This window comes from Delphinus delphis, chromosome 6 (assembly GCF_949987515.2).
Source record: "Delphinus delphis chromosome 6, mDelDel1.2, whole genome shotgun sequence".
In the NCBI taxonomy this organism is placed as follows: domain Eukaryota; kingdom Metazoa; phylum Chordata; class Mammalia; order Artiodactyla; family Delphinidae; genus Delphinus; species Delphinus delphis.
This window is the reverse complement of record NC_082688.1, coordinates 31,611,854-31,625,343: the sequence shown is the minus strand read 5'-3', so window position 1 is coordinate 31,625,343 and position 13,490 is coordinate 31,611,854. Positions and strand designations below refer to the sequence as shown.

Genomic DNA, 13,490 nt, shown 5'->3' with positions numbered 1-13,490 from the left:
CAACAAAATTTCTATAGTGTAAAATTATAATACTGACCTGAAGCTATTAATACAGGACTCCAAAAACCAAAGTTAATTAAAAAGTTAATGTTAAATTGTATTTCATTTTTAAAACTAGCTATATATTAAGGATACACACAGTATATCAGAAATAAGCAACCTCAGTAAGGATCTGAGTACTCAACCACTGCAAATAAGATTTAATGTAACTTGAGATTTGTTTTCAAAGCAAAGATGAAAGATTTCAGATTCCTAAAAAGGTTTAAAATACTACTACTTGGATAAAAATGAAATTCCTCAACTTTGCAGCAAAATACGAACACACTACATGCATTTAGCAAAACCTAAAAGTAAGTGGTCAGTGACCCTAAGGTTGCACCTAATACAGACGCCAACTTATCAACAGAAAACCTACACATTTTCTGAGAGAAAAGAGCTACAATTCAGCCTGTGGTACATAATTAGAATTTAAGATCTAGGAATGCCATTTCATTCCTCCTAAAGTCTGAGCTGTTACAGGTCACCCAATACCTTAACTATTAAGCTATAACTGAAGGTGAATGAGAGAGAGGAACTAACAGTGGGAATGGTAACAAAAAATAAACTAATGTGCATTTTAATGTCACCTGATATAACTAATATACATACTTATACTTTGACTCTAAGATAATAGGTCTTACCTTATCTAGTTATTATAGTTCGAAAATAACAAATTTGCCAGGGTAAATTAGCAAATTCTACCTGTGGATGCTTTTAAATGCTATTCCTATTTGAATTAACCACCTCAGTTTATTTCAATTTTATACAGTATCCCAATTCAGTATTCTATATAACCTTCAACAGTCTAGGCAAACCAGTCTTCTGAACTTAGTATCCTATGTTAATGGACTGCTAATAAATACAGTCATAATACCACAGAATAGCTCTGAATATAGCTACTTTAAACATCCATAAAATTAAGGCAGTGTTTAGATCCTTTGTCAGTATCATCTGAATGACAGCAGATGATCCAAAACTAGCACAATTAATGAATTTGCATTTAGTGCTACCATTCTAATTACAAATACTATTACTAAAGCAATAATAAACACTAACCAGTGCCCAGGAAAAAACAAACACCAAAATGCCTGGAATTTTATTTTTCAGCTTTCCGAAAATGAAAAAAAGCCTAGTACTTAAGATCACACTGAATATCATTAGTTTTACTTCTTATCTTAGCCTTTCAAATGAAAATACAGCCATTCAAGACTCCAAATAATGTATATATTTTCTAAGAAGCTGCATGCATTATTACTGTGACTAGCCTAGAATCACAAATTAATTGCCATAAAGGAGAACAAGCTTCACTTTCATAAAATCATATACAATACCCCAATCATGATCATTTTCTTGCCAATTTATACAATAAATCATAAAACAGGCTCAAAATTATAATCAACAAAATGCCATCCTATTTGAGAAAGCAATTCATAAAACATCCCTAAAGAATGATGGGTAATGGGTTAATAGCGATACAGTAAGCTATTAAAAGAAACACACACCTTAGTACGATTCTGTAACGCTCTTCAAGATTATGAAATACTATTATAATTTACCCCAGTCTTATTTTATGTGTCTTACTAACTCGTGAGCTTGAATGAAATGAAAAGAGCTAAATAAAACTAAAAAACTGCCTTGCCAGTTTTGGACGTATGTAGGCAACTTCAAGGATTCACACCTGCCGTGTCAAGTCCTTGCAGAAATTCTTCTGTAAAACGGATGCTCCAAGCTTTAGTATTGTTCCTGCAGCTACCCTTTTTAAGATTAACCACATTAATCCAGCACCAATTAATCTTAGAGCTTGTTCTTCCTTACTTGCTCCATGCACTATATATTATATTCACTACAACATAACACTTTAAAAAAGCCACCAACACTCAATTCTCCCCAAATAGGAGGTAAATTTACTCATCAAGAAACATGTCTTTGCTATCAGCTTTCTAGCAAGAAACTGTCCTATGACTTGGAACTACTTAGGTTAACTTCACTCACACCATATCTACAACTACAGCTTACCTACAGTAAAGGTAACTTTAAGAAATGTGTTCAGATCTTACATCCTTTATCAAGAGAAAACAAAAAAGCATACACTAAGCAAATCTGTGTGTAGCTTCTTCCCTAAAATGTAGTAGTTTAAAAACTTCTCTGGGTTGATTATGAGATCTTCAGTTTGGTCCATTTCTTGCCATTTGGTCAATTTCTTGGTAACATAGCACAAACTGGAAGAGACTACTTAATAAGCCACTTTTTAAATCCTGTAAGAGGTCTCCAGAAACTAGAATGTTCCTACATAATCAATCTGCCATAAACAATACATTGTAACTCTATTGTGAATTACAGCTAATAAAAACAAATGAAATCAAGCACACTGTTATGCATTTCGCTTAAAAATTTAAACATACAGATAATAAACTCACAAAACTGTTTTAATTTGTAGTTTTGAGCAAATGTAAGACATAAGTTTACAGTTAAACCCTGGGAATTTTTTGGAAAATGCATAACCAATTAATAGTAATATGCTGATTTCTAATTTGTCATGATAAAAGGCATTACTCAGAAAATAAAGAACCTATTAGTTCTCACCAATTTATGGGTCTCATCCTGTTGTTTAGAGAGTTTCCACAGAAGGGAAATAATGTTAAGAACTTGCTGCATAATCTGCAGAGATTCTCGTTCTATACCATTTCCAACAGAAGCAGCTAGTTGTGGAGGCACAGCTTCAATCCAGCACTCAATTAGCAATGGAATTATTATCTCAATAAATCCTTTCAGGTTTTCAGTAGATGACAGGCCTTCATCCACACTGCCTAGTCCTCCAACCAGGTACCTAACAAGGAAAGGTAAGAATAAAAAAATTTTTTAATTTAATTAAAAAATATTATTCCTTGCTTAATTTAAACCTTAAAATATAAAGTACCAGCAAAATGAAGCACCATGAATTGATAATTACATTGATCAACACTAGGAAGAAAAGCAGAATTCTAAGATGACAAAGCCAAAAGACCATAATTTTTTACTTTTCATTAGGCTTTGCTACAAATGAGTAAATTAATAAACTTTGAAATGACTCCTCCCATCAGTAAATAAAATCAAATTATGAGTAACTATATGAAACTACAGAAGACAACTGCATGTCTTCCCACCATTAGCCATCAACGGTCAGCAGTTATAATTCAATATAGGAAAACTGAGTGTGGACATAACTGAAATCCTTCTTACCGTAGCCTGAACTGTGAACTGACATTTGGCTGTGAACCCCCATTTTCATAAACCTGGATGTGTTGCTGGTCGTTGGCATGTTCCTTCCAGTTGATAAAAATGGAGTTGCTAGTGGCATGGGGATTTTCTTTTTGTTCCTGAAGTCCTTCACTTTCTCTCACCCTACTGGATCCATCTGCCAAGGCCTGAAGGAATTTACTGAGTCTCACTAAGACTTTCAGCCTCCACTGCTGAGAAGTGAGTCTCCGATTAGGATTTACAGAAAGCATCCAGGACTGGGATCTGTCTCTATTTACCAGTCCTTTGGACAGCTGCTGATGAGAAATAAGTTCTACAAAATTCTTAAGCAATATACTGCTACGGCCAGTAATTAGAGCTGGGTACTGTTCCAGCAGAATGTCCAAAACTTTTAAAGAGTCCTCCTGAATTCCTTCAGTAATGTGAGTCATGGCACTAGAGAGATGGGCACTTACCAAAGGAAAAAATGGAGAAATTTGTTCAGCTCGTATTTTGGGGGCCAGGAATTGAAGAAGTTGAACTGCTGCTAATCGTACATTAGCATCTTTATCTGTAAACACAGCAGTCACTTCACTTAATATGTTTGAAAGGTGTGCATCAATTATAAATGGGTATTGAGACAAAAGGTCTTTAAGTCCAAGAAGAGCACTTTGTTTAACCCCAGCGTTGTAGTGATGCATCTGTGACAGCAAATCCTATAAATAAAAATAAAAACACAAGCTTTAGGCATATACATATACATACACATTATATCATTTTCAAATAAGCATGCTAACTAAAACTATGCTAATAAACTGACACTCCAGTGGGGGTGGGGGGTTGGAGATTGCTTTGGTAAGTATTTCTAAATGTTACTTTTAGAAAAATGAAGCTTTTGTTAAGATCAGAAAGTTTTATCTTAGCATAGCTTTAGCTGAATAAAAGCATAACATAACTTTCAGTCAGAATTTTCTTTTTGAAACTACACAGGAATAGGCACACTATCATTTAAAATGACAGCAACCATTACCACCACTTAAAGACCTACTATATACCAAATATGTATTTATACCTATATTCTACCTATTTTAAGTGGTCTTTCAGAGTGTCTGTGTATTTTATTCAGAGTACAACACTTGGCAATTTTATTTGTGGAATAATTTATATAATCTGTAAAGAAACAATAACTTCAAATACCTTTTGACGTTATTTAACCTTCAGAGATTAAAAAGCAAAACTAGAAAATGTATATCTTCACAAAGATTTGTTCACAAATGTTCATAACAGCATTATTCATAAGTGTCAAAAAGTGGGAACAAAAAAAAAAAAAAGTGGGAACAACCAAATGCCCATCAACTGATGAGTGAAAAAATATGACATAACCCTGCAGTGGAATACTATTTGACAATACAAAGGAATGAAGTACTGTTCTGATACGTGCTACAACATGGATGAACCTCAAAAACATGCTAAGTGAAAGACCAGTAATAACAGACCACATTTCATATGATTCCATTTATATGAATTGTCTAGAATAAGCAAATCTTTACAGATAGATCAGTGTCTGTCTAGTGAGGGGAAGGAATGGAGAGTGACTTCTAATAGGTGTAAGGTTTCTTTCTGAAGTGACAAAAATGTTCTGAAATTAGATTATTGTGATAGTAGCATAACAATGTAAATACATTAAAAACCACTGAATTGTCCACTCTAAAATGATAAATTTTATTATGTGTAAATTACATTTCAATAAAACTTAAATTTTTAAGCAAAACCACTGCTCAAATTTCAATTAACTTCACACATTCACTATGAATCTGGAATAAACTGCATACTATAAGGGTTCAAAAATGGATAAGACAGGATCCTATCTTAATGTGCTATAAAAACAGCTAAAAAACTGTCACATCAAAAACTTGATGCATGAAAAAGTGAAATACAGAAATTATTTCCAGATGACATATTAAATCATCAAATAAATATACAAGGGAGAAATCACTTTGACTTTAGCTGAGCAAGTCTTTCTGGAGGAAGTGGGAAAGGTTCAGTGGCAACATCAGATCTGGGTAACAGATAAACTCCAACCTTTAGCCAGCAATAAACCCTGAGTTAAAACAACTTTTCACAAAAATATAACATTCTAGATGATTTCAAGGAAAAACCTACTTTATCAAAATAATATTTACGATTTACCTTAATGTTAAGTTTTCTGTTGTTTGTTGGAAGTGTTCCATCCTCTTTGAGTTGGTCAGGCAGATGTATAGTCTTCGTTTTAAAGTTTGTAACTGTAGCATTTTCTAACCTGGGCTTCTTTTTACCAACTTTTAGTTTTACTTTTTGAAAATCATCTTGGCGTTTTCTTTTTTTAGTCATTCTTGAGTGCTATGATAAAAGAATTAATTTAAAAACAATCAACAAAGATAAATCACCTTTATGAAGTAAAAAAAAAAAAAAGGCAGTTTAGTCAAGGTATTTTGGCCATGGAACTTTTTGTCAAGCAATGTCCTAAACAGGACCTTTGGTTGGGCAATGTGCTAAATAGAAAACTTTTGTATACTTCAATTAATATATATATACTTCAATTAAAAAAAAAAACTTCTGAAAAATTTTTTGTGCCCATAGGATGAGGGGGAGGCAGCACAGAGTTGCTATAGATACACCTTGCACGTGCGGAGAAGCTCCTGGCCCCCAGAAGCCCCCAAGAAACCCTAGCAAAACAAAGTCTGAAAACCAATGTTATTATTTAATGCAGCCTGTAATAGTTAGGAAGTTTCATGAACCTAAGCTGGGTGCTTGAAAATGGGTAAGATTCAGATATGCATCAAGGACAGTTAATGAGCATTTCATGAGCAAGGAAAACAGAGTATGGATCAGGAGTAGGGATAAGCCTGGTATAGGCAAAAATGAAAAGTACCAGCACTGTGAACACCAGGAAAAGTTCAGACTAGATATAAACAGTAAACAAAAATGCAGGAGAAAAATCCTTATAAAAGGAAATACAGTGTAACAGAGGAATAAGGAACAAAGACCAGCTAGGCCACTATTATAATAAATAACTCAGGTATAACCCCGTCATCCTGCACTTCCCCCTCTTCACCACATTCTTTGAACTTACATCCAAATCATCCCAATTACACAAAAAATCTTTGATCTGTGCCTCCTACCCATTCCCAGGCCCCTTCTTAAGTCCTTTATCTCTAGCCAAGACTGTTAACAGTTCCCCCGCCAGAATTCTTGTCTTGTCTCTAGTGTCTACCCCATGGTCCATTTGGTAGAGAATCACCAGGGGGCTCTTTCTAAACACAGATCTGACCAAAGCTCAGGAGATTTCAGCTTGTCTTGACATATTCGGTCCTTCCTAACTTCCTCTCCAGCTTTATTTTTCCACAAACTAACCTCTATCTAAAAAAGAGCCTCCTATACCTGGAGCTAGCTCAGCACTTTTTGAAGCCTTTTCCACACACTACAAAAATACTGAATTCTGCCTTGCATACTATACACCCACTGCAGTAGGTATCTCTGGAAATAAAACTTCTCCTGATCTGTCATAATTATCCTATCCCTAGCTATTTTTTTTTAAGTTACAATGCTACACATGGGAGTCCAAAAAATTTGACTAAAATGAAGGCTTGCATTATTGTGCGATTAATAAAATGGCTGGTGTAAGACCAGACAGCTCAAATTCTAGGAATCCAGAAGCCAATCACCTATGACATTATATCCAAATTCACATGATTGCAAGGTTTTACTACATCAGAGCCCCATGATCTAGGGTTTGGCTACACAGGTTAAGAGCAGATTCAAGACTCAGAGTGACTAGGTTCTTAGCCAGACTCTCCCACCTTCTAGCCATAGTTAACCACCGTGCCTCAGTTTTTATCTATAATAATAATAATGCTTATCTCATACAGTTGTTATGAGGTAGGATGAATGAGGAGCAAATGAGCTCGTATCTGCAAAACACTCTGAACTGTGCCTGGCACACTTACAGATATGCTATAAGCACAAACATGTATATTTTCTTAGTCTCAGGACCGGTAAATACCAAGCATAATATTAGATGCACCAATAGCTTTCAATTCTCACAAGACCATGTGAAGAAGGTGGTACTAAAACCATTTTAAAGACATAGCTCAGAAAGGTTTGTCAGTCCCTTATTAAGGAGTTGAAGAGGAATTCATAAACAAGACTGAACTCTGCAAAACCAACTTTATGTTATATATACTGGAACTCAGGTGAGGATTGGAAAAAAGTGGCAAAATGGCTTGCCTTATTTATCCCAATGCTAAATTTTCATCCCACCCACACCTCTAGTTATTCTAGTCTAAAAAATGAGTAAGTGAAAACTAAGGCCCTAATACTCACCTGGTCTCTGTTAATTAAGCAAGCACATTTTGCCAGTTTTCCCTACAATTTTATTACTAGCTAGTACCAGAGATGAAAATAAATGGAACAAGACATTCAGAAAAATCGATGAATTAACCCTCCACCCCCCAATTCTCTGTGCTATCTTTAGCCACTAACTATCTAATCAGTGTCCAACATACAGTCTACTGTCAAGCTTATGCCATATTACCCACCACTTTGTATTAATCACTCGACCGTTCTCCGTTAGGAAAAGTGGGCTTATTAATCACTCTACCGTTTTCGTTAGGAAAAGTGGGCTTATCGCCCCTTTGTAACTTTTCAAGCTAGTAGGATTATTTTCATGGTACACAGGGAACATCTTTATATTAGGAACTAAAAGTTCTATTTTCGCTTAAAATAAAGATTTTTCTTAGTACAGCAAATCAAACAGTCCGACTAAGCCACTTTTATAGTAGCTGGTATCGAATAAGAAGGTAGGAGGTCCAGCCTCAGAGGCTGAGCTCTCACATCACTGAACCAGGTGAGCCTCAAAAGCTTTAAACCTGAATTTCATAAACTCCAGCTGCAGGCCTTCTAATTTCAACACAAGAGAGATTCTAGCCTATCAGGATTTCGACCGAACCGAATCCCAGCTAGTTTGTCTGCCGCCTCATTACCTTCCCCTGATTTCCAACTTCTTTCCCCTGCCAAAAAAAGAATCAAGAAAGCACACTGTACTCGGCCTTTGGTACTTTCCTCTCCAACCCTTTACGCTCACGAGTTCCTCCAAACTCTACCTAGGGGGCCAATCGGAGGCACCGGACTTCCCAAAAAACAAATACCACAGACTGGGGCGACTCGAGAGGACCGATGGACGGAACCGGCTTCATACAGAGCGCTTAACCGCCCACACCAGGGCAGCGAGAGGGCCGATTAGGAGACGGTTGCGCATCCCCACCCCCAGACTTTGGTCCCGCAACCCAGAAGTGAACACCCCGCGGTTTTAAGAAACTATCTTTCCTGCTCCTTCCGGAGACGGCGGTCAGGACCACAGTCGGGGAAGCGGGGCCCAATCAACGTACCCCGGCCTAAAAGTCTCCTAGACCCGAAACCGCGCGAACCCGCCCCGCCCAGTCACTTGAGGCGCTTCAAAAGCCCGCGGGGCGCCCCGCACCCGCACAGCCCCTCTCCGCACCGAGGCCCGGCTCTGCAGGGGCGCAGACTGGCCCCAGCCGGCCCTGCCCGCCTGGGCCGCGGACCGGGGGGCGACGGCCCCACGAGCCGTTCCGCTCGCCGTCCCGCGCCCCGGAGAAGGCCCGGCCAGACCGGCGGCGGCAGCTCACCTGAGGGCCCGGCCGGGACCGGGACACGGAGGCAGGTGGAGAGAGCGTCCGAGAAGGAGCCCACGGGGCGACGGCGTGCGCCACCGGCCTCAGGCTCTCGGTCCCGGAGCGTGTTTTCAAATCTCCTCGTCTTCACGCGGCCGCGTCTCCTTCCGCCGCCCGGAAACCAGGGCCCCTCCCCCGCCGCGCCGCGCTCACGTGACCGCGGCCCGCAGCCGCGCGCAGCCGGGGAGGCGGGAGCGGGAGCGGTAGGCCCGGCCCCCGGAGGAGGGGGCCGGCGCCGGAAGCCCCCTGCGCTCCGGGAAGCCAAGAGAGGAGAGCGCCCGGTCCAAGGACAAAGCTTGGATCCAGGTCCAGCCCTGAGCTTCCCGGGCTGCATGCGTTTCTGGGGGTTGTCGCCCTGGTTACAGATAGTTGGGAGCATGCCTTTTCTCTCCTCGCTAGACCACTGTTATTCAGACCTGGAGACATTCAAAGAAGAGTATAAATTGAACTGAATTGAGAAAGAGAAAAGTTTAGGACTGCAAGGACCTTAGAATTCCTGGGAACTTTAACCTGGATGGAGCAATTAAGAACTAGTTGACGACAGAGGGCAAAATACACCTAGTAGCTGGAGCCAGAAAGTCTTAGGTGAGGATTTTCCCTAATATTTCAATTTCTCAGCACTGAGGCTCCTGCTACTGAAGTCAGGTGGGCCCAGGGAAGCTAGAGAGAAATTTAAATGCCTAGAAAGGGATGAGAAAGCAAAGAGAATGCGTCCTTGGAAGATAGCCTTGTCAAAGACTGGCAGGTGGCATGGAGGGAAGAGCCCCAGGTATGGATTTTAGAACTTGATTCAAATTTGTTTCTGTAGTTTACCAGATTATAAGGCTCAGTAAAGCTGACAAGGAATGAGCCTCAGTTTGCTGGGTAGGGATTCAGAACAAGGATGTCTGAGGTGGGGAGAGACCCAAGCACTGGGACTAAGATCATGCATATTCTATGATCAGAGACAAAGAGGCAGTCCCAGGCACCCTGGCAATACAGCCATACTACCACAATCTGCCCGTTTTTTGTTTTTGTTTTTGTTTTTTTGCGGTATGTGGGCCTCTCACTGTTGTGGCCTCTCCCGTTGCAGAGCACAGGCTCTGGACGCGCAGGCTCAACGGCCATGGCTCACGGGCCCAGCCGCTCCACGGCATGTAGGATCTTCCCGGACCGGGGCACGAACCCGTGTCCCCTGCATCGGCAGGCGGACTCTCAACCACTGCGTCACCAGGGAAGCTCTGCCTGTTTCTTTAATAAATTTATTTATTTACTTTCTGTGTTGGGTCTTTGTTGCTGCGCGAGGGCTTTCTCTAATTGCGGGGGCGAGCGGGGGCTACTCTCTGTTACGGTGGCTTCTCTTCTGGAGCACAGGCTCTAGAGCGCAGGATCAGTCGTGACGCACGGGCTTTGTTGCTCCACGGCATGTGGGATCTTCCCAGACCAGGAGGGATCGAACCTGTGTCCCTTGCACTGGCAGGCAGATTCTTAACCACTGCGCCATCAGGGAAGGCCCAACAGTCTGCCTTGATTCCAACATAAACATACGTACTTGGTAGTCATCAGCATTATGTGGCATTATATGTTATTAAAAGTTATGAGACCAAGTCAGAAGAGGAAAGGTTGATTGCCAGCCAGACATGTCCTCTGAACTCCAGACTCATATCTGACAGCTCTCTCAACATTTTCTTTGGACATCTGCTCTACATCTCAAGGTCAATGTGTCCAAAATGGAATTCCTGATTTTCCCCCTGAAATCTAATCTTCCTACAGCTTCATCTCAAATGGCAACTCCATCCTTCCAGTTACTGAAGCCAAGACCTTTGGAGTTTGGGCCTGGCTTCTTTCCTCCCTTCACATCTCACATCTAAGCCATCAGGAGAATCTGTTGACTCTACAAACACATCCTGACTTTCACCACTTAACACACCTCCCTTGCTACCATGATATTAGAAGCCATCCCATGATCACTGTAAAAAGCCTCTGAACAGGTCTCCCTGCTTCCACCACTACAGTCTAGTGTCTTCCCCCTACAGTCTAATCCTAGCAGGGCAGTTGTGTGATTATTTAAAAATCTAAGTCAGATCTTTTTCTCAAAACCTCCCAATAGCTCCCCATTTCTTTTGCAGTAAAAACCAGAGTCATCGATGGCCTCAAACTGTGCCATGTTCTGACACATCCTCTTAACCTCTGGGCATTCCTCCTACCACTCTCTCCTTTTTTGCTCTGCTCCAACCACTCTTGCTTCTTTGCCTGTGGCAAATTGAGCCTGGTGATAATGCAGCTGACAGAAGTGTGGCCTGGCTAAAGGAAGCAGGTTTTCAGCAATAGCCAGCTGTTGCCATGAGGGAACGCATATCTCATTTTCAAGAAAAAATCAGAAATCCAGAAGTGTTTATAAGAAATCTGATCTTTAAATACTGGTAAGCAAGTACATCTTTTTCCTGTTTTAAAGCACTGGGTGGGGGGCTTCCCTGGTGGTGCAGTGGTTGAGAGTCCACCTGTCGATGCAGGGGACACAGGTTCATGCCTCGGTCCGGGAAGATCCCACATGCCACAGAGCGGCTGGGCCCGTGAGCCATGGCCACTGAGCCTGCGCGTCCGGAACCTGTGCTCTGCAATGGGAGAGGCCACAGCAGTGAGAGGCCCTCGTACCGCAAAAAAAAAAACAAAGAAAAAAAACACTGGGTGGGCCAAATGAAATACTTACAAGCAGGTTGCCAGTTTACAACCTCTGGGGGTTTTTTTGGGGGTTTTTTTTGGGTTTTTTTGCCATACGCGGGCCTCTCACTGTTGTGGCCTCTCCCGTTGCGGAGCACAGGCTCCGGACGCGCAGGCCCAGCGGCCATGGCTCACAGGTCTAGCCGCTCTGCGGCATGTGGGATCTTCCCGGACCGGGGCACAAACCCATGTCCCCTGCATCAGCAGGCGGACTCTCAACCACTGCGCCACCAAGGAAGCCCCAACCTCTGGTTTAAATCATGAAAAGTATGTACGTAAAAATAGATTTCCAACTCCAAGGGATGAACAGAATAATTACAAGAATTGTCTGCTTAGCTGAGCCAGAACAGATCTTTGATAAATAACAAGCATATAACTTATCAAGGGTCCCTGACCCATGCCAGAAAAACATGTACAGTGAACATGCATTCCAGAATCTGTAGGATATTCCACCTCCGAAACTCTGTCCAGTTGGCCACTTAAACCTCTCTACCAGTTTCCTCGGGCTACTATAACAAAGTATCACAAACTAGGTGACTTAAACAAAAGAAATTTCTTGGCTCTCTGTTTTGGAGACCAGAACTCTGAAATCAAGGTGTTGGCAGGGTTGATTCCTTCCGGGAGCTCTGAGGAAAAATCTGGTCCATGCCTCTCTCCAAGCTTCTGGTAGCCTTAGATGTTCCTTGGCTTGTAGATGGCATTCTCTTTGTCTTCACATTGTCTGCCTTTTGTGTGTGTCTGTGTCCAAATTTCCTCTTTTTATAAGGACACCAGTCATTTAGGACCCACCCTAATGATCTCATTTTAACTTGACTACCTCTGTAAAGACCCTATTTGCAAATAAGGTCACCTTCTGAGGTACTAGTGGTTAGGACTTCAACATATCTTTTCAGAAGGACACAATTCAACCCATAACAGTCACCAAGATCTATGTCCCGGGAATTCCCTGGTGGTCCAGTGGTTAGGATTCCACACTTCAACTGCAGGGGGCACAGGTTTGTCCCTGGTCGGGGAACAAAAATTCCACAAGCTGTGTGGGGTGGCCAAAACAAAAACAGATTTGTGTCTAGAAATGTCCATATTTCACCATTTGAACATCTCTTTTTTTGTCTATGCTGAGAAGCATCACAAAATTCTAACTTAAGTAACTTATTACCACACCGTCTACCTAAACTTTGCAGTTTCTCTGTTCTTTATACGGGGCTTCCAGTTAATATTTGCTTTGGAAATAGGATACCACTGCTAAAAAAAAAAAAAAAAAAAAAAATGAAACCTCTGTTAATCTAATAAACTTGATTTTATAATGTCAAGACAAATAATAAAAGCATAAACATATTATACTGGCTTTTACATTTCAGAGCTACTACTGACACGGAAAGCAGAGACTCTTTGAAGAAAGGTAAAAAGATGAGTTCAAATTTGGCACTATAACCAGGGACAAGAATTCAAAGTGCATCTCCAGAAATCTCTTGCATTCTTCCTATGTACTAACAAAGAAAGATCAGGAAGAGAAATTAAGGAAACAATCCCATTAACCATCTCAACAAAAAGAATAAAATACCTAGGAATAAACCTACCTAAGAAGGTAAAAGACCTGTACTCAGAAAACTATAAAACACTGATGAAAGAAATCAAAGATAACAGAAACAGATAGAGAGATATACCATGCTCCTGGATTGGAAGAATCAATATTGTGAAACTGACTATACTACCCAAAGCAATCTACAGGTTCAGTGCAATCCCTGTCAAATTACTAATGGCATTATTCACAGAATTAGAACAAAAAATTTCATAATTTGTATG

The 13,490-nt window shown here is 40.7% G+C and overlaps 1 protein-coding gene across 1 annotated transcript in view; it reads right to left on the bottom strand.

Annotated features, from left to right (window-relative positions):
- Positions 1-9,104, bottom strand: part of TEX10 (testis expressed 10) — a 55,776-nt gene extending 46,672 nt beyond the window's left edge. Inside the window, exons 1-4 of the mRNA XM_060014431.1 lie at positions 8,943-9,104; positions 5,446-5,634; positions 3,259-3,971; positions 2,623-2,866 (exon numbers count right to left, since the gene is read on the bottom strand). Coding sequence (XP_059870414.1) covers positions 2,623-2,866; positions 3,259-3,971; positions 5,446-5,625 — 1,137 coding nt within the window. The 5' untranslated portion in view covers positions 5,626-5,634; positions 8,943-9,104. The remainder of the gene's footprint in view (positions 1-2,622; positions 2,867-3,258; positions 3,972-5,445; positions 5,635-8,942) is intronic.
- Positions 9,105-13,490: the final 4,386 nt, after the last annotated feature.